Source organism: Taudactylus pleione, unplaced genomic scaffold (genome assembly GCF_031769625.1).
Source record: "Taudactylus pleione unplaced genomic scaffold, aTauple2 ptg000015l, whole genome shotgun sequence".
Taxonomy (NCBI): Eukaryota; Metazoa; Chordata; class Amphibia; order Anura; family Myobatrachidae; genus Taudactylus; species Taudactylus pleione.
The window spans coordinates 22343827-22369716 of NW_028284417.1; the positions used below are offsets into that span (position 1 = coordinate 22343827).

Sequence of the window (25890 nt, forward strand, 5' to 3'; positions counted from 1 at the left end):
AGCTTTTTCAAGAAATTCATTTAATGCCTTTATTGGTCAAAGCTATTTAAACCCCTCCAAGTTTATGCTTATTCATTGGGGTGTACCAGACATTTTTACCTTAAAAAATATAAGAATTGGGGGTGCGCATAGAAAAAAAAAAAAAGGGAATTTCCTCTGAAAAATTAATGGAATTTAATTGCAAATGTAATTAGCAGGGTGAGTTCTTCGTGAAAACAGCTCATAGAACCTAACTCGCATTTATTTGAATTGACCCCGTACAGTGAGAGCAGCACAGTGTGTTTTTCTTTTTAGGCATACATCTATATCTACCTACTCTCCTGGAATGTCCAGGTGTCTTATGTAGGGTTGATCGTTGACTATCTATGGTCAGAAGCCAATGAGGAGTATTTTCACCATAGATGGCCAGCCACCAGTGGTATAATATTAATGGCTGAGCGCGATGGTGAAACACAAATATGTTTTCCTTGGGTGCTGACTGTGCTTGTGCGAAACACAAACCATCAATGGTCTAAAACCATCGTCCATCGCTAGCGTAGCCGTCAATAGTCACATTAATCTTATGTGTGGGATAATGTATAAAACCTACTAAAGAAGACAGTTGGAGAAGTTGCCAATAACAACCAATCTTTTTCTAGCTATCATTTTATAGAGTGTACTGGTTAAATGATAACTAAAGGCTGATTGGTTGCTATGGGCAATTTCTCCACTTGTCCCAAGTCTCTGGAGAGAGTAGCTTGGCCTCCTGCATCTACTCGCTTTCCCAGGGACTTGGGCGGTCCAGGGACTCAATGACATGATTAGCGTCATCATGGCCCCGCTGCACATCCCCTCCTTGTATAGTGTTGTCGGAGCTATGATGACTATTCACAACACCACTTCTCCCACCTTAGTCTTCCCTATTGGCATCTCCCAGGGGGCCTTTTGTAAAAAGTGGGCAAGTATAGGGGCTGATAGTCATACGTCTTAGCTATGCTCATACACATTATTTTTCAATTCCTCTTAAAGGACAAACAGTTATGGCTGCCACTGGGTTACATATAATGTTGTGGCAGAGGAGGGTGAAGATGTTACACGGCAAATTAAATTGATTGATTGATTGTCATTAACAGTCAGCATGCCGTACACAGGCTCACAACATGTCATGTTTGGGCAGCACAGACGGTGTAATGGTTAGCATTACTGCCTCACAGCACTGAGGTTGTGGGTTCATTTTCCACTATGGCCCTACCTGTGTGGAGTTTGTATATTCTCTCTGTGCGCGCCTGGGTTTTCTCCGGGTACTCAAAAATATACTGGTAGGTTAATTGGCTCCCCACAAAATTAACCCTAGTGTGTATGTGTGTCAGCATGTGATAGGGAACATAGATTGTAAGCTCCACTGGGGCAGGGACTGACGTGAATGGACACATTTTCTCTGTAAAGCGCTGCGGAATATGTGTGCACTACATAAATAACTGGTAATAAATGTAAAAGTATAGCTAGTAGATGGATAGGGAAGATGTCACAGAGCTCAGAGGGGCATTACAAAACCACTCTTCTCACTTCTGTCTGTGTCATATGACTGTGGTTGCCATGGTAGTCTCGGATCTGCATAACTATCAGTAATGATTTGCAGTCTGAAGAAACAAACTAAACAGAAAAATAATTACCAAGCTGTCTCTTATAGTCCGCACAGTGACTTGTGTTATTTACTGTATGATGTTTGTTAATGATAGGTTTTTTTTTTTTTGTTTGTTTATAGGTTTCCCGAGTTGTGGGTGTGCCGTCAGAAAAATTACTTCATCGCATTCATGCAATTCCAGTTCAGAGGAGACGGTAAATGTATTTTTATTTTCTTCATTGTATTCATTGAGTTTTTCTTTACACCACCCTTTGACTTTGTTATTTGTACATTTGAGTGTCACCATAGACTTAGGGGGTCATTCAGACCCACTCGCAAGCGGCAGTACGCTCGCAAGTGGGTCGATGTTCCCCACTGCGCACGACGGAGGGAGCTCCGTCGTGCTACCGCAGGATCTCCGTCGCAAGTCCGATGGTCGCGATGGTCAAGACCATAGCGACCATCTTTTTGGACGCTCGTATATGCTGTGGGTGGTGACCCACAGCTATACGAGCTTCCAGGAGGACGCTCCATTTTAATGGAGGAGGGCCCTGATTCAGAGCGAGCGCTCTGGTCAGAGCGTCCGGCTCTGAATCAGGCCCTTAGTGTTCCCGCTAGGCTGCGGGAAAGGCAGGGCACTAGAGCTTCTACGTGCGTGCTCCTGAAAAGGGGGAGTGGCTGGCCAGGGAGGAGGCAAGTCCTTCTGACACAACTACAATTTGTCACTCTTGGGGGCGTGCCCAGCACTTACAGAGGAGCCAGGCTCTCCCCGAATGGCGTCTGTTCACCTAGCGGTGATCGTTCACCGCAACTTTTCCCACCCCTTGGCCCATGGGAGGGGAAGGCTCAGGGCAGGCTGTTTTAGTGGTGCGCCGTTAACAGGGCAGGGCGCATTTTGCCCTTTTAAAATCTGGCAGGGCGCGGCGCCCCACTACAACAACTTAGCGGGAACACTAGACCTATGCATTTACAACATATCATATGACAGAATCAAAAGCACATACTATTATACCAATGCTACCTGTTATCACTAAATCCAGAAAATACAATTGAGCTGAACTGTTGTATTGCAAGAAATGTACATCTTGGGGCTGATTCTTAGGTGGAGGCAGATGTATCCCCGCTTCGGGGACAGTGGCAGGTGGGGAGTTTGACTGGGACGGTACACCTGTCAAAACTTTAACGCATATGTCTTAAGGTGAGCTCAGGGAAGACAGAAACCTCCCGCAGATCAGAAGGGAAAAGCTTCCGTCTTTTGTCGCATCTGCACCATTGAAACTTGCACCAGCCCTATGCAATTTCTGCTCTACTGCTCCATTAGATGCAGTTACTGTCGGCGACACGCCCGTCCCTGTCTAACCACCCCCCTATTACCTCCCAGGAATGCCCACTGAAATCCACGGCTCTTGTGTCCAAATCATTCTGCATGGCGGTAACCATCGGGACCCATGCGCAGTGCAACTCTGATGCATACACAGGCTTAAAACATCGGCCAACGGTGTGCGGCATCGACACTGCATCCACCTCTGATTCAGGCCTGTAATGGGCAAGGCCATTCCCCAGAAGACTGTAATACAGTTAGTTTTTTTTTTTTTTTTTTTTTAAATCTTGAAAGGTAGAGATTGATCTCTGTAGAGTTGTGTGTCTAGTGGCATAATTATTCACACAATACCTATTGTTCCCTTTTGTATATACTGTTGCAGCTTGTTGATATGAGTCGGATCTATGTAGTTGAGAAACAAACAAAAAAAAGTATTTTCTATTGGGATTGTGACATGAGCTTCTGTATTTTATATTCTTCCATATTTCATAGAACTCAGAGCTAGCCTTGTTATTGTTAGCAAACCATGACATTGTTATAATAACCCATCTAGGTTTCTGCTAGTGATCTTTTTTGATAAATCATTCATATTTTTGTATCCTTTAGCACAGCATTTTTCAACTACTGTGCCGTGAGTGGTTGTCAAGTGTGCCGTGAGGTCCGTGAAGTCAGTGTTGACATTACTTGTACTGCTGGCCCGGGCAGTTTTGGGCTCTTCCAGGAGGCTCAGGCGCGCCCAGGTTGTGACCTATTAAGACGCGATGGCATGACATAGATCACGCATGCCATGTTGCACGCCCACCTGCACACTGCTCCCAGGTCTGCATTGTGTGCTCAGTCACTGAGTGTGACTGAGCAACCCCAGCCAATGAGGGACAGGACAGGGGCGACAGTGAGCCTTCTCAGCTGGTTATTTATTTTTTTTCTGTGGAGGCCAATGTGATTTTTTATTTTTTTTTCCTGTGGGGAGTAATGTGATTGGTTGGCCCCAACAGAAAAAAAACAAACAAATATGCTTGCATTTTCTGTGGGGGCCAATGTGTGTGTGTTTGTTTTCTTTCTATGGGGACCATCTTGTTTAATTTTTTGTTCTGTGGGGGCCATTGTGTGTTGTTTTTTTTGTGGGGGGGGGGGAATTCGTGTGTGTTTGTTTTTCTATGGTAGCCAATGTCTGTTATTCTACTTGTGCGGGGCCAATCAGTGAGTGTTTTTTCCCATGGGGCCAATGTGTGTGTTTTTTTTCCAGTGGGGGACTGATGATGTGCCTTAGCAATTTTAAAATCTTGTTCAGTGTGCCGCGAGTTGAAAAAGGTTACAAATCACTGCTTTAGCGTATCACAAGTTTGTCACACATACAGTTTTTGTTTTCTCCACCTAGTGCATCCCCTGACTTTCAGCTACATGTGACTTCTGTGTTAGATGATCCTAGTGATACAGCCGACCACAAGGAGAAGGCACAAGCTGTTGCAGAAAAGGTATTATAAGAAACGCAAATGTGCATTGTTTTTTTTTTATTTTATTTTATTTTTCACTGTGTCAATTAATAGACCTTTAAATGTGTTAGTATTGGAGAACATATAATGCAAATTTCAAATATAGGGGTCATTTAAATTCAGTGGCAATGCCCATGATTTAATACGCACCTATGCCACACTTAAGGTATCCCCTAAATCGCATATTTCTCTTTCATCCTATATGGGGACAGAAGAAACATTGGGCTGAGGAGTAGGCCCTAAATAGTAATTCTATTAATGCTGAACTCCCCTTCCTCTTAAACCCTCCTGTCTCCGACCTGCTACTAAGTTTTTTAATGTAGTGCCTGCAGGAGTGGCACAAGGCTTTTAATTGGTTCTAGTAATTTTTTTATTTTATTTAGTATCTTCCTCGGGGTTCTCAGCTCCTTTATGGAACTCAGTGTACCCACAGAACGGGGTTACAGCACCATTAGCTTGGTGTTGTCCCTAAATTGCCACAGCCCACTGCAAATGGCCCGAGGAGGACACTAGCAGGGGTGGATTAAGCCACCAGCTGATGGGTGAGTACAGCGGGTGACTGTTACTGCTGTTATATAGGGGCTGTGTGTCAGTATATAGGGGCTGTGGTGATATGTAGATCTGTGTGTGGGTGTATATAGGCTGTAGTAAGTGTATTTCAGTAAGGGGACTCAATGCAGTATGTCTGTTTTCTACTATAGGTCCATATGGGGGAATTCAGTAGTTTTTGGGTGCCTGTAGCTCGTCGGGAGCTATTTGTTAGTTTGTGCCACTGGGTGAGAGTGCCGTGGGGACCCATTACTTATCGCAGAGGATACGAGCAGAAATCCGACAGCATTAGCCGCTTTATGCCCCTAATCTGCATTATGGGCTCCCAGCGGCACAAGTGAATATCGCCCATCATTTTAGAAGGGAGCTGCGGGTGCCAGAAAACAAATTAATTCCCCCTGAGGGTGCGAGGAGAAATCCAATTAAAGTGCCAGCCACGCTTAGTGCAGCCCTAACAGCCGAACGGCCGGCAGTTTAGTTGGAGATGCCGGTTCTCGTTACTACACACCCAGGATAAGTCGTGAGAACCGGCATTCTTCAACTTAACTGGCAACTGTCAGACCAAACAGCGCAGTGAATTGAATAGCTTCGGGAGCTCCCTCCCGTGGCTATTCAGCATTGCGCTGAATTGAATCAAGCCCATTTTTATACTGCCTTCTATATTGCGTATGTTTATAAGATCCTATAGAGTGCTGTTGTAGTGTTTTTGTGTCAGAATATCACATAATCACAAGACCAAACACTCAGGACATCACATATTGACCAGACCAAATATTTAGGACATCACATAATTACCAGCATATAGGATCCAATATTTCATATAGTGCCCACTAGTCAAAAGGAACCATTAGGTCACATCATATAGTATTTAAAACTTATGATCCAATTCTAGCAAATATGGACCAGTATGATGTCCATAGTACAGCACATACTGATATCCTGCACCGGAATCTGTATGATACACCGATGGATTGGATGCCGGCGGTCAAAATACAGACGCTGGCATCATCATTTGTGAAGAATCCCGACAGGGGTCGGTGAGTACCCTAACATCCCCTGTGTGGTGCCTAACCATAACCACCCTTCCTGCACTGGGGGGGGGTGCCTTACCCTAACCACCCCCTGGCGGTGGTGTCCCTAATCCCCCTCCCTGTAACCTAACCCTACCTGGGGGTGCCTAACCCTAATCTCCCCCCGAGGTGTCTAGACCTATCTTTAGTCCCGTGTAATGGGACTGCATCCTCCTGCACCACCCCTCCACAGACCCTGTTACCCTATTTCGGGCTGCTTTCAGAAATTTTCCAGTGTGGTTTTCCATCCCAATTTGCCCCAGGAAACTAGACACCCACGGGTGGGCATGGGTCCCAAAATACTGATCCTTTTAAAGATCCCAATACCTAGAAGTTGCCGCCTTAAAGTGATATTGTCACAACCTACTTTTTTTATTTTATTTTGCTACTGCATTGACGTAAGTACCATTGGGGGACTTTTTGTTGTTTATTTTGTTACCTGTTTCTTCCACCTCTTCTAGCACATATCTTACTACTGAAATATATTACTTCGCTATATATTTATTTGTATTCCAGCTAACCTGTGACTCAATAGTAAGTGAAATAGGCACTGGTCGGGGATCCATCACATTCAAAATCAACAGAGATTTATTAGTTAAGGTGAGTTTTCCTATTGGTTCAAAATACAGAATACAAGTTGTTAGTATACTGTCATAATAGTGTATGTATATTTTATATTTCAGTCTGTTTTACACAAAATAAGTCAAGATGGCTCTAGGTATGGATTTAACTCTGAGCTATTGTCAGACTCGCCAAAAGGTCTTACAGTGGTTGAATACAGGTATGTGCACCGTTTATATATTTACATGTTTTTATTTGCTGGGAGTAGTAACATGAACCCATAAAAGCGAAATATTTTTTATATTAAATAGTACAAAGAACTATATTTTCTTAATGTTTATAATATGTTTAAGAAAATGTTATACTGAAAAACAAATTTAAAGGTTGTTCAGTATTGAGTGCCATATATCTGTGAAATCACATCCTGACTTATATTAATTACCAGAATGTTCTAATATCAGCAATATATGATACATGTATGAAATCTTGTCCAGAAACCCATTTTCCATTAACTTCAGACAAAAGAAAAAAAGTGTTCTTTAATGATTTTATCATGCACACAGATGTGATCACAAAGCTTTTCTTAATTCAGCTACTATGAGGAGCTCTCCTATACAAATTAATTTGGAGGGGAATACTAGTGGCACTGTGAGAAGACTGGAGTCATTTTTAAATGGATTTATTAAATTTTGAACATGAGGCTTATACCATTATCTAAAATTCCCCACGTCACAAGCTTTCTGGAAATCCCATATTTATATAGGCTAGTATACATTTTCTTAGGCCCTTAACTAATTTTATCTGATCTGGACTTAGGAGTGTGTAGCCAGACACCTGGGGGTAAATTGAAACCAAAATCGACGGATTTTGATGTAAAACAAAATCTAGATTTGCTAATATTCAGGTTTCAGCTTCAATTGAAACTCAACGGCAATGTCAGTAGTTTTTTCTGTTCAAAATGATCTTTCAACTCAAAACCGATGGCATTTAGAAGTACAAACACAACGTCAAAAACCCATCCATACAGAAGCACTGCACAGATCAGTATGTTCTGTGCAGGCTTGGCTAGGGTAAAATGTAAAGGTTAGACAATGCGGCATATGATAATTTTGATCCCATATTGAAATTATTATCATCAATAAATGTAAACACTGATGATAACCTCTTTTATAGTGTCATTGGTAGAAATAATATCTGTTGAGTTATTAGATAGTGAGTTATTAGAAAATCTTCCTGCAGGTCAAGCTCAGGAGGCTCAAGTAAGCTGTAGCTTCCCTTCTCCACCGACTATAGCCACTGCCAGGGGGCGACTGCGATAGGATTCCTACCAGCCTGGGCTGTTGACTGCACTGCAGAAGCCTCAGCTCCCCCTGCCCTCTCCCCCTTCTAGCAAGTGGTCATGTGCAATCCTTAGGATCGTCCCTTGCTGTGGCTGCTCTTTTTGCAGGACTGTGAAGTCATCAGTATCTTATAAGGGAGCTGGGCTTCGTGTTAAACTGTAGTTTATTTGTAATTATTTTCCTTGTTTTTACTCTAGGAGATGTGTGCTGTGACACGCAGCACACATCGGGAGACCGGCAGCAGCAGAGCAGTGAGGAACGGAGGCTTCTACCTCTGCACTGCTGTACCATTGTAATTGCCGGGGAGGGAATAAGTGTTCACTTGCCTGCTCTCCTATTCCAGTCCTTGGCACAGGGGACTGTATTGACCCGTGGCTGGCCGGAGCTGTCATCCTGTTAGAGGGTAGCAGTGACCATGCCGTCCGAGAATGGCCATGCCATCTTCCATGTTTATCCCATGGCTCACCACTGTCATGGAAGAGCAGTGCGGTGCAGACAGGCTGCCCGGGAAGGGGCGCTACCAAGTGGGTCTGGACTCCCCCGCCGAGACTTCTGGGCCATTTAAAAGTAGGCAGAAGAGGACGGTTACCTTTCCATCATATTCAAATCTATCCTGGAAAACTGTGGATAATAAGTTTGCCGTTCCCAGGTGGATTACATCTCCCTATTCGCTGCTGACGGGCCACGTGCAGAAATTAGAACAGTCCACTGGGAATGGATGCTCCCTGTGGCACGGTTGGCCAAGACGACTACTCTTCCAGTCCCCGGGTCAGTATCCTCTAGAGACCTGCTTGACAAGAAACTGGCAGTTTGTATCTGGTCGGTTTTCATTGATACAGTGATTTCTATCCGGCCAATGATGGCTACACAATGGGTATCTAGAGCCATGGAACGTTGGTCGGACCAACTCCTTGAAGGGCTTCAGGCTGTCCATGCTTGGCAAAATAGCTCTGGGGTACTACAGAACATGTTTGCGAAGCAGTGCAGGATGCAGCTACCTTGGTTCCAGCTTATGGCTAGCTCCACTAGGAGGGCTTTGTGGCTGTGTCCAGCGAGGTGGATTCGGAGTCCAAGAATTCTCTTGAAGTGCTCCACTTCAAGGCTGGCATTCTTTTTGGTCCAGAGCTGAATAAGGTTATTGTGCAGGCTGCAAAAGTACTTTCCTTCCAGTGTCAGCACCAAAACTTAGAGGGTATCAGTTTTGTTCCTTTTGGCCATCCTTTCAGGGCGAGGCAGCGACCAGTGGGCAGGCCTCTAGAGGTAATCGTTTTTTATGTCTGAGCTTGGAGAAGCATGGCAGATTTGCCTGGTCCAGTAGAAGTACCAGACTCAAGGTGCCTGAGAGGCGTAGTGCTTACAGTGGTGGCTCCCCACTTGTCAGGCACCAGAGTTGGATATTGCCTCCTCCTTTTCAGTGACTGGTGGATGTAGTTCTCCACAGACTGCTGGGGATCGTACAGAAGATTTTCTATACTGCTATCCCAGGCTCGGAAGGGGCGTTTAGAACCTTTTTTTGGTCCATAAGCCGAATGGGTAATTTTTTTCTCATTGTCAACCTCAAAACACTCAACTCCAGGTTGTGGGTGGAACAGTTCCAGATGGAGTCCCTGCAGTCAGTGATTTGCAGCATGGAGGTCAACAAGTTTTGGCCTCCATATACATTAAGGATACATATCTCCATGTCCCAGTCCAGGAGGGCCATGAGTCAATCCTCCGGTTCGCCATAGGAAGAGCCCACTATCAGTTCAAGGAGCTTCCCTTCGATTTAGCCACAACTGCACAACTCTTACAAAACTCATGGCAATGATTTGCGTCTCTGTTGCAGAAGGAGGGTATAACAATATACCATACTCGGACAAGCTCTTTATCAAGGCGGCCTATGCTCCCTTACTACAGTGCCCTCTCGATCACACGGTTCAGGTGTTACAAGGATATGGCTGAATCCTGAATTTACAGAAGTCCCTTCTAGTGCTTTGTCAACGCATGATGTTCCTGGTGTTGATTTTTGACACCAGCCTTCAGAGGGTACTCCTTCTGTAAATCGAGATCTGTTCGGGTGGTCTGGACCAGAAGGTTTTTATATTGAATCAACTGTCTGTCCTGCTGTGTGTGAAATTGATGAGGAAGATGGTTTTCATCTTCGAGACCATACATTATGCTCTGTTTCACTCTCAGGAATTCCAGTCGGACATCCTGAAGGGTTGGTCAGGTTCTACCGTGCGTCTCACCGTATCAGTTGCTCACCCTCTCCTTGAGCACTCCACAGCCCCTGCATTGGTGGCTGATCAGAGAGAATCTCTGCAAGAGCCGGTCCCTGGCTACTCCATGGGTCATTGTGATAACGGATGCCAGCTTACTGGGTTGTGGAGTGATGGCCTTACACCTTCATCTGCACTGTCTTTGGTCCCAGCGGGAGTCTACCCTTCTCACAAATATTCTGGAACTCCAGGCTATTTTTCTTGCTCTGTCTTGTGCTCCTGGCAGGCACACCCGCCATGGTCCAGTTGGCCATTGCCACGGCTTTGTGGAGGATGCCCGGATCCTAACTTGGGCAGAGACATTAGTCCCCGTGATCTCCAATATGAGGTGGACAATTGGGAAGCAGATTTTCTCAGCAGGAACACGAAAATAAAGGGATTAATTTCAGCGCTGATTGGCTCCAGAGGTTTGGATGTTTTTGCAGGTTGCTCTGCTTATCCAGCCTCCCTTCGTCTCCCCAGTGGCTCCATAGGATCTGGACCCGGTCTTGTTTGCTTTTCAACAGGCCCCTTTTAAGCCTTTGAAGGCAGTTGAGCTGAAGTTTCTGACTTGCAAGCTTGTCTTCCTTATTGCCATCACCTCAGCCCGGCATATCTCTGAGCTTGGTGCCTTATCTTGTATAATGCTTTATCTCCTCTTCCATGAGGATAGGGCAGTTTTGCGTATGACTCCTTTGTTCCAGCCTAAAGTGGTAACGGCATCCACATCAATCATGAAATAGTTTTTTTTTCTGTGTTCTGCCCAACTGCTTCCTCCTGAGGATTAAGCGTATTTGGCTCTCTTGGATGTAGTTTGCACATCTGTATTTGGAGAGAATGTCCTTGGTTTGGTGCACTGATTCTCTTCTGGTGCTTTATGATGTTCATAAACGAGGGTGGCTGGCGGGGAAGAAGACTATTGCGAGGTGGATCAACTCTGTCATTCTCTTAGCTTATTCTGACTCTGGGCCTGATTCAGAGCCGGACGCTCTGACAGAGCGCTCGCTCTGAATCAGGGCCGACCCTCTGGTTTTGCAGAACGGCCTCCTGGCCGCTCGCATAGCTGTTGGTGACCACCCACAGCTATAGCGAGCGGCCATGATGATGGTCGTGATGGTCAAGGACATCGTGACCATCGGGCTTGCGACGAGACCCTTGTGGTAGGATCTCGTTGCCGCAAGCCCAAGAGTGCTTTCGGCTCAAACAGAGCCGAACGCACTCCCACTGACATCACTTGTGATGTCAGTGGGGCTGGCCCCAGTCTGGGCAGCCACGCCCCCGGACCGCCCACCAAAGGGGGCGTGCTGTCACTCAACATCGACAGCACGCCCCCTTTGGTACGAGACCCAGAGCGACGGTTTGCCCGTCGCTATCCGGGTCTTGCGCATGCGCACGATGGAGCCGGCTCTGTCGTGCGCATGCGCACTGGGCCACCATCGACCCGCTTGCAAGCGGGTCTGAATCAGGCTCTCTGGGCGATCTGCTCTGGGGTGTCGCAGTGAGTGCTTTCTGGGCCGCATAGCATAGGGCCTCCACCGCTCAGTTGTGTTGTGTGGCCATGTGGTCCTCTGTCTACAGATTTGCCCGTTTTTATTGTTTTCAGTTTTTTGCATCCAAAGAGGCTTCTTTTGAGTGAAAAGTACTGCGTTTGGGTTGGATTAGTGTACCCTCCCCTGGGGAAGTTTTTGAATGTCCCACGGTAGCAGTGTCAACAAGATTGGAAGAATGAGAAATTGGGATTTTTTGTACTTATCGTTAAATCCCTCTCTCTGATTCCATCTGGGGCACACTGCATTAAGCTAATTCTCGGGTGTTATTTGCTGGTTTGCATGTTACACTTGTTGTTTCCCTTGGTGTAGGGATTGTACTGACGACCAGGGGTTGCTGAGGGAGGAGCCAGTGTCTTAAAGAGATACATTAAGTGCCAGCTTCTTTGGATCCCTCAAGCAACCCATGGTGGCAGTGTCCCCCAGATGGAATCGGAGAAAGGGATTTAACAGTAAGTACAAAAAAAATCCTGTTTTTTAGAGTTGGTGCATGTATATATTATATATTAATCACCGTAAAGGTTGTGTTTCTTTTTTTTTTTTTTTTTTTTTAATTATCAAATGAATGGTTTATTAGCTATTTAATCCTTACTTGGTTTAATTTTATTGACAAACCTGCAAATTTGTTGATAAAGTTGTATTGAATCGGGTGTAAATAGCTATTATTACATAATCTGATACTAAAAAAACAATTAACATTTTAAAAAACATTAGCCAGTTAAGTGGTTTAAAAATGACAATGATTTAACAGATATGTAAATCCATCCATCTATAACATAACATTTTGGAGAGAACAACACCAACAACAAAACTTAAATATATACATATAAATATATTCTTACAAATAATGTGGAGTGAAGGAATACGGTGACACAGGGCACAGGATTTAATAGCTTTTATTTTTTGGGTAAAATGATCCATATTGGAAAACATTGGGCCTGATTCAGACCCACTCGCGAGCGGCTGTACGCTCGCAAGTGGGTCGATGGTCTGCACTGAGCATGCGCACGACGGAGGGAGCTCCGTCGTGCGCATGCGCCAGACACGACGAGCGAAGGACTTTCCTTCGCTCGTTGTGTCCGATCAAAGGGGGCGTGCTGTCAATGTTGATTGACAGCACGCCCCCTTTGGTGGGCGTGCCGGGGGCGTGCCTCCCTGACGGGGGCGTTCCCACGGGAACGCCTCCCGTCAGAAGCCGGCCCACTGACATCACTAGTGATGTCAGTGGGAGTGATTTTGGCTCTGATAGAGCCAAAATCACTCCGGAGCTTGCGGTTGAAAACCTCAACCGCAGGCTCCGGCTCGCAATTTCGATGGTCGCGATGGTCACGACCATCGCGGCCATCAAAATGCACGCTCGTATAGCCTGTGGGTGGTGACCCACAGCTATACGAGCGTCCAGGAGGACGCTCCATGAAAAAGGAGCCCGGCCCTCATGCAGAGCGTGCGCTCTGCTCAGAGCGTACGGCTCTGAATGAGGGCCATTGTCCCAAAGGTTGGAGAAGTGCTAAAGCCATCTTCCACTAATTAGCAAATTCTTTAGTGGTAGGTACCTATAAGACGTACTGTCTTTACCTTCTCTTTTTATGTCATTTTACGTAGTTTGTTTCACAAGTCTTTAGTGTACACTGCTGAGTATTCTGACTGTAGATTGTAAATAAAGGATAATCACAATTAAAAAATAGGATTTTTTTTTTCTCCTTTTAAAACTTATACTGATGTCCATTAAAAATTAATACATAACAGGGTGAAAGAAGTTTACATAGTCGTTTCGTATTACAGAATGTTTACCTGTTATTTGTGCTTCCTGTTGCAGTTCACCTAATATTGCTAAAAAGTTTCACGTTGGACATTTGCGCTCTACAATAATTGGTGAGTTATTGCATGTTTATTTTGAACTTAATTTTCACCTTTCCTATCTCCTAAAATAAAGAGATATTGATAACAAAATCTTCAGTAACAACATTTTTATGAAAATTTTAAAATTAACACCAAAAACTGGCACATATTGTTAATATGTTTATTTTTTGTTTAGTTTGTAAATAATTGTAAAGAATGCATTTTAGGCAGTTGTACATGATCAGTTATCGTTATTCTCTGTAACAGCGATATGACCCATACTATAGGTGTGGCATTCACACTTTGGCTATTTCAGACAATCTGTAATGTACTACAAGTGTACCAATATTTCCAGAACAAATTATACTGTACACAATTGTTTACTAGTAGGGAAGGTATATTATAAAATTACCTAATGGAGGAGCAATACTCTGAAAGGGATGTTCACCTACATTATAATAAACTAATGTGTTCAATATAATGTGCCTACGATTTTGTTTCTATACCTATTGTGATATGTTTCGCCTGGGAGGCAAAAATGTAGCTGTAATGTATAGTAGTACTACTGTTTGTAATATAGGGCATGATTCAAAAATGGACGCAATACCGATGCTTTTTTTCTGTTGTAGTTCACTCAATATTACTAAAAAGTTTAATGTTGGACGTTTGCGCTCTACGATAATTGGTGAAATATTGTGTTTATTTGAAATTTAAATTAAGGCTGCTTAATTTCCGCAGTTGAGAGATTATCGGTGATCTGCGCATGAGTTGTATTGCACATGCCGCACGTTCCATTACCGGCGTTGCACGCAGTAAGGATTTATTTGCAAAGTAATTTATTCGCAGTGATCGTTTGTGGACGACAATGGGGGGTGGCAACTCAAACGCAGATGTGTCATGACCTTTTACAGGGTGCGTCTCAGCCACGACTGTGATCCCGTATGCGGTAAAAATGGCCAGCTGTTGTCTCAGTACCGGCAGCCATTCTGTGCGACCATATAATTGACTGACCTGCGCCCGATGCTGCATCTTTGTATGCAGTCGCTTGGATTTGCCAAGCCACCGGTGGGCATCTCCATACAAATCCCGACGACTGCGACATTTGCATATTTTTGCACAGCCGCTGCGTTCAAATTCGCAACAGCATTGGCATTAGCGTACATCTCTGAAGCAGGCCCATAGTTAATTTGTTAATGTACACTTATTTGTTATTTACTAGGAAATTTTATTGCTAATCTGAAGGAAGCAGCTGGTAATGAAGTTAGAAGAATAAACTACCTAGGGGACTGGGGCCTGCAGTTTGGTGAGTAGTGTTATGCGGATTGTAGTCAAGTAATCTAAATATTTTCTTTTCTATGTAATAGATAAGTACTTATAACTTAGTATATTATAGCTATACACATTCTTTTTTATATCATTATTTTTTTTTTCTTTTTTCATACATCGATCTGGGGGACACTGGGAGAGTTGACGCTGGGTTAGTTGGCTGGGTTTCAGGCGCAGGCACTAAAGTGTTAACTATCTGGCTCGGTCCCGCACTAACCCCTCACACTTCCCCCATACTTCTTTTTTTTTTCTTAGCACCCTAGGCACTATTCTCTTTAGGTCTTAAATGTATCTTAGTTTTTATTTAATATCTTTGTTTGCTCTTGTATCACTGGCCTTAATTCCTGTTTACAGGGCTCAGGCGGCTTCAGATCGGGTCCCTTTAGTTAGTTATAACACCCACTCTGACAGCTTTCCCCTGCAGCAGCCCTGCATTCAGATCACTGGTTCCTCACTGCTGGCTCCGGGATCTGGCCTCTTAGAAAGTTGGGTTGAGGATAATGCCTCTAGAATGTGGCTAAAGCATACCTCCACTTAGCACTGGGCTGCCAAGTCTGAGTCCCAACAGCGCCGTCTTACTGCTGGTCCTGTATTTGGGTGCCTCTCCTCCTGTGCAGAGCTTATTAGCTCCATTTCAGTTGGCTGAGTGATGGTAAGCTCACCCTCTCCCTCCTTGGCGGTCTTTCTACCCAGAACAGGACGCTAACTCATTGCAGCCTTTACATCTACTCCTGAAAACCGTTTTGAGATTGCTGCTGGCTCCGGGGTAAAGCGGGTTTTCCTGTAGGGGGATTGTTTCTTAGGCTCACACTTAGTATACTGTGGGGATTGTTTGTTAGTCTCAGGGTGTTCCATTTTAGGCTCTCTGTACTATACACATATAACTGTTAGGGGACATAGGCTAAGTGCTATTAGATAGTTAAGTATAACTCTTGTAACTGTTCGCACACATGTAATAAAGACTTGGGGCATCATTTATCAACGAGTTTTATAATTCACAACGAGTGATGCAACTTATTGCTTATATAATGGTGCTCCAGCCAATCAGCTCCCAACTGTCATCTGTTTGAAAAATGACAGTTGGGAGCTGATTGGCTTGAGCACCATTTATCATATGCAACGTGTTTGATCACTCGTTGCGAATGATAAAACTTGTTGAAAAATTATGCCCTTATGGGTCTCTGGACCTGATTCAGAGCCGCTCGCTCTGAATCAGGGCCGGGCTTTTTTTTATTTATTTGGAGCGGCCTCTTGGCCGCTCGCATAGCTGTGGATGACCACCCACAGCTATAGCGAGCGACCATGATGATTGTCACGATGGTCAAGACCATCACGACCATCGGGCTTGCGACGAGACCCTTGTGGTAGACTCCGTTGTGCGCATGCGCTGTGGGCCACCATCGACACAGTTGCGAGCGCACATCGCTTGCGATGGGGTCTGAAAAAGGCCCTATGTTCTAAGCCTTGGAGAGAGATAAAGTGGACTGAGATAAATAACTAACTAATCTGCTTCTAACTGTCACTTTACAAGCTGTATTTGAAAAATGACAGGAGCTGACTGGTAGGTACTTTAACTTTGTCCACTTTATCTCACTCCAAGGCTTAGTACATAGACCCCTAGTGACAGTTTTGTGTACAATCCTGATAGTGATGCTGCATTCATTTTATTTAATTGCGCTTCTGCTGTTTTTCTAACTGTAAACTTAGGCAGGTTCTTGTTAATACCTTACTACTATAGTGAGTTTGTACTTGCACCCTTTTTCTGTGAATTCAGGTAGCTTTTTACACTCTCCACCTCTGTTTTGCGTGTATCTTTCCTAAGACAGCATGGCCGGAAAGGAGGAGAAGTCTAAACAGGTCTCCTCATCCACACTGTTTCATTCATGATCTAAGTGTGATGCCATATTATTCCAAGGTTGCACGTAACCAGGGGCCCTCTGCACCATTCGTGATCTTGGGGTGAATGGCGAGCCGCCCAGGGGCATGTCGTGAAAGTCCACTATTCCGGATTGGGCTAAATCCATGGCAGAGGCCGTTGCGGACCTTTCTAGACGGGTAGGTCGCCATTCAGAGGTCAGTGATTCTCTTTTCCCAGGATCCCAGCAGGAACCACTAGCTTCCTCAGACCAACAACCATTCTATGCACGTAATATAGAGAAATGCCTCTCTAAGATGTCAGTTTCCATGGAGAAGATAGCCGCTTCCGCCGGGACAGCCTTAAAGTAAGAGTCCTAAATCCCATCAAGCCACCTTTCCAGGGGAATCCGATTTGATTTCTACCCAGGAGGAGGGTGAACTCCAGGATCCTGATTGGGAGGATAAGACTGGTTGGGAGGAGAAATCTCCAGCCAGTTTGGGATTCCGGATTTGACTGCTGCAGTCCGTCAAACCTTCAATATTCAGGACGCGGGGTTTCTAAGGCAGGCACCTTGTCTTAATTTTTTAAGCGTAAAAAGAAACAGTCCATCATCTCTCCACCATTTTCTCGCTTCGCAGAAACTGACTGATGCCTGGCTGAAGCCTGATAGAGTGGATGATTCTATAGCTAGGCTTTATAAAGCTATGGTTAGCCCAAAGATGCAGGCTGCATCCTTGAGGATCAAACGGATAAGAAGAGCTCAAGTCTATATTTTGCTTTACAGGTACTTCACTATGTCCTGCTTTAGCAATTGCAGTTTTCTTCAGGCCTGCAATCAGCTAATGATTCCATGGACCTTCTTGCCTTGCTGGATCAGATCTGTGAGGCCTCGATATATATGGGCGATGCTAGAAGATCGCTTTGGCTCCAAACTTGGGAGGGAGATCTGAAATCCAAGCATTCCTTGGAGGCTGTCCCATTTGTAGGGGATACACTTTTTGGACCGGAACTTACCAATATTATCTCTCTGGCTACTGGCGGCAAAAACCTTTTATTTTCCCGTTTTACCACCAATGTCCAAGTTGCCATATTTTCTCCACTTTTGCATGGCAGGACGTGGTAGATTCAACTCCTTCAGGGGTCAGTCCAGCTTCTTCTGTAGAGGATCTTCTCATGAAAGAGGAGCCTCCACCACTCTTTGACCCAGTGTTAGATTTGTTGACAAGTAGGCAGCCGTCTCTTTGGGTCTCTGTCCTGACCACAGATGGTAGGGGCCCACTTACTACTTGTTCGGGATATGGGAAAGATTTTTGGACTGCACAACCTGACTATATATATGATGGGAGGTGCTACCTGATGAGACTAATTGCAGGCACAGAAACAGACAAATCTCAGGTGCACAAGTCCAAATTATTAATAATATATATAAATGCAATAAAATTTTGCGATCAATAGAGGTTTTTAGCATAATCATGGCCAAAGTTATGGGCCTACCCACCATATCCAGGTAACCTCTTTCGGGTAGGTCCCTAACATACTAGGGTTCAAATCCAGAGCGCAGGACCCCCCAAAACTGGCCCAGCCAAGCCACCCCAGGGCACCACCATAGTAAGAAAAGTGCAGTGTAAAGAGATAGGAGCAGCCGCAGCTGCATATAAAGAATGAAAATAAAAAAGTGAAGTACATATATATTAAACACACAGTGAAGGGTTAAAATGTGTTATAAAGGAAAATGTGTTTTAATGCGGTGGCCTGAGACAGATTAACCAACGCAATCCAGGGGGACCCACACCCCAAAAATGAACCAAAGTTGCATTACAGTTTATAACTTGTAGGACTTATCTAGAATTGTGCCTTATACAGTGTGCATATACATTACCATACTCCATGCTTTTAAACCAATAAGGAAGGGTGCTAATCCAGAATGAGGGCGTCTCTTTTCCCTCTGAAGTGCAATAAAGCACATTAAATGGAGCATATGGGAAAGATTTCTGGCCTGCACAACCTGACTATATATATGATGGGAGGTGCTACCTGGTGAGACTAATTGCAGGCACAGAAACAGACAAATCTCAGGTGCATAACTCCATAATTTGGAGTTATGCACCTGAGATTTGTCTGTTTCTGTGCCTACTTTTTCGGGATGTCTGGATCCAGTCAGTGCCGAATCGTTGGGTTCGGGGCGTTCTGGACAGTGGTTACATCTGGATTTGGTGGATCACAGAGGTTTCTTTGTTACTCCTCTTCTTTAAGATGGCGGTTCTTTTTCCTTTAGGTTCAGGAGTTATTGTTCCGGTTTCCGTAGACTAACGTGGCCAGGGGTTCTACTCTAATCTCTTTCTGGTGAGCAAGCCAAACTGTTCTTTCTGTCCAATTCTGAACTTGAAACAGCTAAACCCTCACCTGCAGTTAGCTCACATCAAGATGGAGACCATATGTTCTACCATCAGTTTCATGTTAGAAGAGGAATTCTTGTTGTCCCTGGACGTCAAGGATGCATATCTTCCCGTTCCTATTTTGGAAGGTAATCAATGGTTGCTCTGCTTTACGGTGGGAGACAGACCGTTCCGGGATCTACTGTTTGGTTTATCTACGACTCCCAGAGTGTTCACAGAAGTGATGGTCCTCAAGGTTGCTTTGCTCAGAAGACAGGTTATTACCATTATCCCATATTTGTAAAGGCAGACTCTGAGGCGGTTCTGCATCAGCATTTGCAGGTGGTACGAGACCATCTAGAGGCTACTCAACTATTCAAAGTCCAAGACTACTCAACTATTCACAGTCCAACCTTATTCCATCCCAGCAGATGATCTTCTTAGGCATTCTTTTCAACATGCACAGTCAGTGGGTCTACCTTTCTCTGACACAGGTTCGGGAATTTCAGACTTTGGTCAGGATCCTCAGCCATCTCCCACAGGTTTCTGTTCTCAGGTGCTTGCAACTCCTGGGAAAGATGGTGGCATCATTCAAGGCAATTCCTTATACCAGGTTCCACCCTTGCCCTTTACAGAACCAGATCCTTGCTCATTGGATCTGAAAGGGACATCTTTTACACCAACAGTTTTTCCATCTGTCTTCTCAAGATGTGTCAATTTCTACAGTGGTGCATTCAGTCTTGGAATCCGACCAAGAGCCCCCCTTCTTGATTTGAGACTGGACCCTGGTTACCACCCATGCCAGCAGATTGGCGGGGGAGCCGTGACCCTCAGCCTTCATCTACAGAGCTGCTGGTCCAGGTCCAAGTGAGTGATCCCCATCGACATTCTGGAGCTGAGAGTGGTCAAACTGGCTCTCCTTCAGGCTCAGTATGTCTGCACAACAAGCAAGTGCAAACTCAATTGGACAACGCCATGGCATATATCAATATCAATCGCCAGGTGCTGGCAGAAGTTGCTCACATCTTTTCTTGTGTGGAGACCTAGGTGCCGGTGATCTCGGCCATTCATATTCCCAGGGTGGAAAATTGAGGGGTGGACTTTCTTAGTCATCACACAGTTCATCCAGGGGAATGGGAACTCCATCAAGAAGTTTTTCAGGACATAACAGATCTTTGGGGAATGCCAAAATAGACCTCATGGCAGTCCACGGAGCGCGGTCTAGGGACCCTCTGACAACCTTGGTGCACGCTCTTTCGGTTCCTTGGTCCTTCTGGTTAGGTTATCTCTTCCCACCTGCTTCCATGTTGGCCACGTTGATTCAGAAAGTTCGGCAAGAAGGCCTTGCTGAATTGGCCGCATCAAGCTTGGTACTCGCCTCTGTAGGGTCTTCTGGCCGACACTCTGTGGCGTCTCCCTCTCAGCTAGGATCTAACTCGCCAAGGGCCGTGCCTTTACCAGAGTTTGGCTCTTGAAGCCAACATATTTTCGAAGCCAGTGGTCTCTACCATGCTTCAGACTAGACAGTCACCTCCAGGATCTACCATCTGTTCTGGCGCCTTTATATTCTCTGGTGTGAGTGTGTCGCCTTCCGGCGAATGTCTTTCGTGTCTCTTGTCTCTTGTCCTTTCTACACAAAGAACTGTTAAAGGGTCTTCGCCTTTCCTCACTTGAAAGGTCAGGTATTCGCTCTTCATGTGCTTTTCCAATGGCATCTGGCGTTCATTCCGGAGGTACACCACTTCGTGTTATGGGTGCTCCACATCCATCAACCAAACATTCCTCCTATCACTCTGTGAGATTTAAATTTGTTTCTGGAGGCTCTTCAGATGCCCCCCTTTTGAGCCTCTTGAGCCGGTGGAGCTGCCCTATTGTACCCTGAAGATAGTTTTCTTCTTAGCCATAGCTTCAGCTAGAAGGGTATCGGAATTGGCAGCTCTGTCTTGTAAGCCTCCCTTAATTATTTTTCATTCCGATAGGGTGATGTTACGGACTAAGCCTTCGTTTTTGCCTAAGGTGGTTTCCAAGTTCCATCTGAACCAGGACAGTTTCTCCCTTCCTTTCCTGGGTCCTCTACTACCTCTACACTCCATCTTCTGAATATTGTGGGGGCTTTGCCATACTGATTGCTTTTTGGTCCTTGTGGATGCTCCCAAGCATTGCAGGCCTGCCTCCAATCAATCCATTACTTGATGGGACACGTCAGCCATTCTTCAGGCATATTTTTCTTCTAATGCACCAGTTCCGATTTCACTCTGGGCCCACTTGACTTGTGCGGTTGAGGCCTCTTCGGCATTTTTCCATGATGCTTCAGTGGAGCAGTTGTGCAGAGCGGCGACCTTGTCTTCTGTGTATACCTTCTCCAAGTTTTACAGTTTTCATACTTTCAGTTTAATCAATGGTGATTTTGGCCGCAATATTTTGCGTGCAGTCTCTACCGGATGAGGCCCCCCTGTTCGGTTTACTTTGGGACGTGTCAGCATAATCCATCTTGGGGACACTGTGATCCCTCCCTTTCTGGTGCTTTTCCTGTTTGTTCTATCTCTCCTTGTTTGATAGTCGGGTGTGCTTCCTCCATGCAGCTTTGCTATAGACAATAAACTGAAGTATGAGGGAAGCAGGAAGGGTTAGTGGGGGCGGAGGGTCTAGTTAGTTAACACTTTAGTGCCTGTTTCTGAAGCTCAACCAGCTAACCCAGCGTCTTCTCTTCCCTTTTCCCCAGATGTATTACGAAAAAAGGATTTTACTGTGGGTACATAAAAAAAAATAAAAATAAAAAATAAATTCCCTCCTTTCTGTTTCTATGACATTGGGAACACCTCATATGTCTGTTATGTCTGGAGAGGGCATCCTATATATCATTCCTATATAGTTAAGGGCCAATGCTCTTGTTTAGACAAGGATTCAATAAAATTAGTTTTTAATTATTTCCAGTTGAACTTGGGTTAGTATATGTAAAAAGAAAATGTATAAATAAAAATGAAAAAAAGCAATAATCAATTTGGTATGGATTGAGAGAGCTTGGATCTGTAGCATTAGGAAATGCTATCTGAAGGAGGAATTTAATTCAATGCGATGATGAATACCCGCGGGAGGGAGCTCCAGGAGCTATTCAATACACCGCGCTGTTTGCCTTGTCGGGAATTGGTTAAGTCAGAGAATGCCGGTTCTCACGACTTAACCCGGGTGTTAAGGTGCGGTAACCGGCATTCTATGACAAAAGTGTCAGGCACAAGGCTGTTAGCGCTGCGCTAAGCCAGCAAACAGCTGCGCGCCTGACACTTTTGTCGGATTTCTCCTCGCATCACAGCGGGGTACAAGAAGAAATCCTTTAGCCGCCCAAACAGTGTGGTGTATTGAATAGCTGCGGGAGCTTCCTCCCACGGCTATTCAGCATCGCACTGCATTGAATTTGGCCCTGAGAGAACAGAGCATGCATAAATATGCCAGTGTTCCTTTTAAAAACCAGCATTATTTTATAGGTCTTCTGGGTGCTGGATTCAGCAAGTTTGGCTGCGAAGAGAAACTCAACACTAATCCTCTACAACACCTTTTTGAGGTAACAAGAAAAAAGGTCTGGAAAAACCAGGAAGGACTCTAGTGGGGAGCACTCTTATAGCAAAATTTGGAATTTGTTCAGTTAAAACATAACTTTTATTGCAGGCTGAAAATTAATTTAAAATAGACTCACAAACAACAATACACAACATGGAAGGCGGGGGTCAAAGTGCTAGTGCTGACAAGTGAGAATAAAGGGGACAATTGGATTACATCCAAAGTCCCCTTTATGCTGCATACACACTTAAACATTTTCTGTCCAATCACCCATCTAGTTGATTGGTTGGAATGAAAATCTGGTAACGTATGGGAGTAAGTGATGATCAGCAATTTGCTCCTAAATGGCCATTCTCTGGCGATTGAGAGCAAATTGCTGATTGTCATTTGCTTTCATACCTTACCAGATTTTCATTCCAACCACTCAACAAGTTGGATGGTTGGACAGAAAATCTTTACATGTGTACCCAGCTTTAGTGTAATTGTTTTGTTATATTTCACCACCCTATCACATAAAATGCACATATAACAAATAATTGCATAATAAAATAAACCCAGGGTCCAGGTATAATATCAGATTCTACTCAGACGCTGTAAATAATTTTTTGGGTAAGAAGCAGTGATGACAAAAAATTGCTGTATGTCCTTATAGATCACATGGATAGCCGAATATTCAAGGTCTAAAGGTGGGTACACACCTGATAGATATATCTGCAGGTGATGGTCGTTCATACACACTGAACGGCCATCATCTGCTTGTGCCCTCTGGGGGCGGGCGGTGGGCATGTCGGGGGCGTATCCCGCCCTCCTCCTCGTGGCTGCCGCTGTGTGTGTACCCTACACACTTGCCGATGGACAGATATATCTGCAGACATATCTGTCCATCGGCTGTACAGCATAGCCAATGTGATATGTTGGTGAACAACGACATTCACGGACATATCGCGGCTACACACTGGCCAACGGGCAGCAGATATATCAGCCGATCAATTGATCAGCCAATGTATCTGTCAGTGTGTACCCAGCATAAGAGTGTGTGTGCTGCAAGAAAAAAAAAGTCTTCTATGCAATTTTGAAAGGTTTATTATTCATAAAAATGAATGCAATGCCCCCCTGTATTAGAGCCCCTTATGCAATGCCCCCTGAAGTTGTGCCCATTATGCAATGCCCCCAGTATAAGAGCTCCTTATGCAATACCACTGTAGTTGTGCCCATTATGCAATGCTCCCTGTATAAGAGCTCCTTATGCAATGCCACTGTAGTAGTGCCTATTATGCAATGCCCCCTGTATAAGAGCTCCTAATGCAATTCCCCATATATAAGAGTTCCTTATGCAATGCCACTGTAGTTGTGCGCATTATGCAATGCCCCCTGTATAAGAGCTCCTTATGCAATGCCACTGTAGTTGTGTCCATTATGCATTGCCCCCTGTATTAGAGCTCCTTTTGCAATGCCACTGTGGTTCCCATTATTCAGTGCCCCCTGTATTAGATCCCCTTATGCAATGCCACTGTAGTTGTGCCTATTGTGCAATACCCCCTGTATAAGAGCCCTTTATTTAATGCCCCCTGTATTAGAGCCCCTTAAGCTGTGCCCCTAGTAGTACCCATTATACAGTGTCTCCAGTAGTGCCCATTATGTAGTGCCTCTTATGCAGTGTCCCCCATAGTGCCCCTTATGCAGTGCCCTCAGTAATCCCCATTATGCAGTGCCCTCAGTAGTGCCCCTTATGTTGTGCTCCTTATTCTGTGCCTTCTCCCAGTGTACAGTCATGGCCGAAAGCTTTGAGAATGACACAAGTATTTTCACAAAGTTTGCTGCTTCAGTGTTTTTAGACCTTTTTGTCGGATGTTATTATGGTATACTGAAGTAAAATTACAAGTATTTCAGAAATGTCAAAGGCTTTTATTGACAATTACATTAAGTTTATGCAAAGAGTCCATATTTGCAGTTTTGACCCTTCTTTTTCAAGACCCCCTGGCATGCTGTCAATCAACTTCTTGGCCACATACTGACTGATGGCCGCCCATTCTTGCCTAATCAGTGCTTGGAGTTTGTCAGAGTTTGTCCACCTGCCTCTTGAGGATTGACCACAAGTTCTCAATGGGATTAAGGTGTGGGGAGTTTCCATGGCCATGGACCCAAAATTTCAATAGTTTGTTCCCCGAGCCACTTAGTTATCATGTTTGCCTTATGGCAAGGTGCTCCATGATACTGGAATTGGCATTGCTCGTCACCAACTCTTCTTGGATGGTTGGGAGAAGTTGCTCTTGGAGGATTTTTTGGTACCATTCTTTATTCATGGCTGTGTTCTTAGGCAAAATTGTGAGTGAGCCCACTCCCTTGGCTGAGAAGCAACCCCACACATGAATGGTCTCAGGATTCTTTATTGTTGTAAAGGTGAGCGCTACCATCAGTCCTGTATCATGCCATCTCCGGCCAAGCGTTTTTCGAGATGCCCCAAACAATCTGAAAGGGGATTCATCAGAGAAAATAACTTTACCACAGTCCTCAGCAGTCCAATCCCTGTACCTTTTGCAGAATATCAGTCTGTCCCTGATGTTTTTCCTGGAGAGAAGTGGCTTCTTTGCTGCCCTTCTTGACACCAGGCCATCCTCCAAAAGGCTTCGCCTCACTATGCGTGAAGATGCACTCACACCTGCCTGCTGCCAGTCCTGAGCAAGTTCTGCACTGGTGGTTCCCCGATCCCGCAGCTAAATCAATTTTAGGAGACTGTCCTGGCACTTGCTGGACTTTCTTGGATGCCCTGAAGCCTTCTTCACAACTATTGAACCTCTCTCCTTGAAGTTCTTGATGATCAGATAAATGGTTGATTTAGGTGCAATCTTTTTTTTTTTTTTTTTTTAGTTGAGTAATTTTTTTATTAAGAAATTTTGCATATACAAAACAAGAACATAAAAATAATAAATAAATAAATAAAAAAAAATTACCAGCAACATATACAGTTAATAATGACATAAAGAAACAAATTGCTACACAATCACATAAAATATGTGAAATAATATCAAATATATGGAACAAGTGGAGATTTGCATATCATTAATATACCAGAAACATTATCCCATCCAGACCTGTTATATAGAACTCAGACAGATTAACTTGGGGAAGCATATCTTGAATCTAGCCAACCGGCCCAAATCTTTTCATATTTAGATTCTGCATTTCGTGTTATATACATATAACGTTTATGTTGCA

The 25890-nt window shown here is 44.5% G+C and overlaps 1 protein-coding gene across 1 annotated transcript in view; it reads left to right on the forward strand.

Annotated features, from left to right (window-relative positions):
* Positions 1 to 25890, forward strand: part of RARS2 (arginyl-tRNA synthetase 2, mitochondrial) — an 86743-nt gene that overhangs the window by 1317 nt on the left and 59536 nt on the right. The window contains exons 2-8 of the mRNA XM_088471930.1: positions 1745 to 1818; positions 4303 to 4399; positions 6553 to 6636; positions 6720 to 6817; positions 13538 to 13593; positions 14780 to 14863; positions 22602 to 22678. Of these exons, the coding sequence (XP_088328056.1) occupies positions 1745 to 1818; positions 4303 to 4399; positions 6553 to 6636; positions 6720 to 6817; positions 13538 to 13593; positions 14780 to 14863; positions 22602 to 22678 (570 nt within the window). The remainder of the gene's footprint in view (positions 1 to 1744; positions 1819 to 4302; positions 4400 to 6552; positions 6637 to 6719; positions 6818 to 13537; positions 13594 to 14779; positions 14864 to 22601; positions 22679 to 25890) is intronic.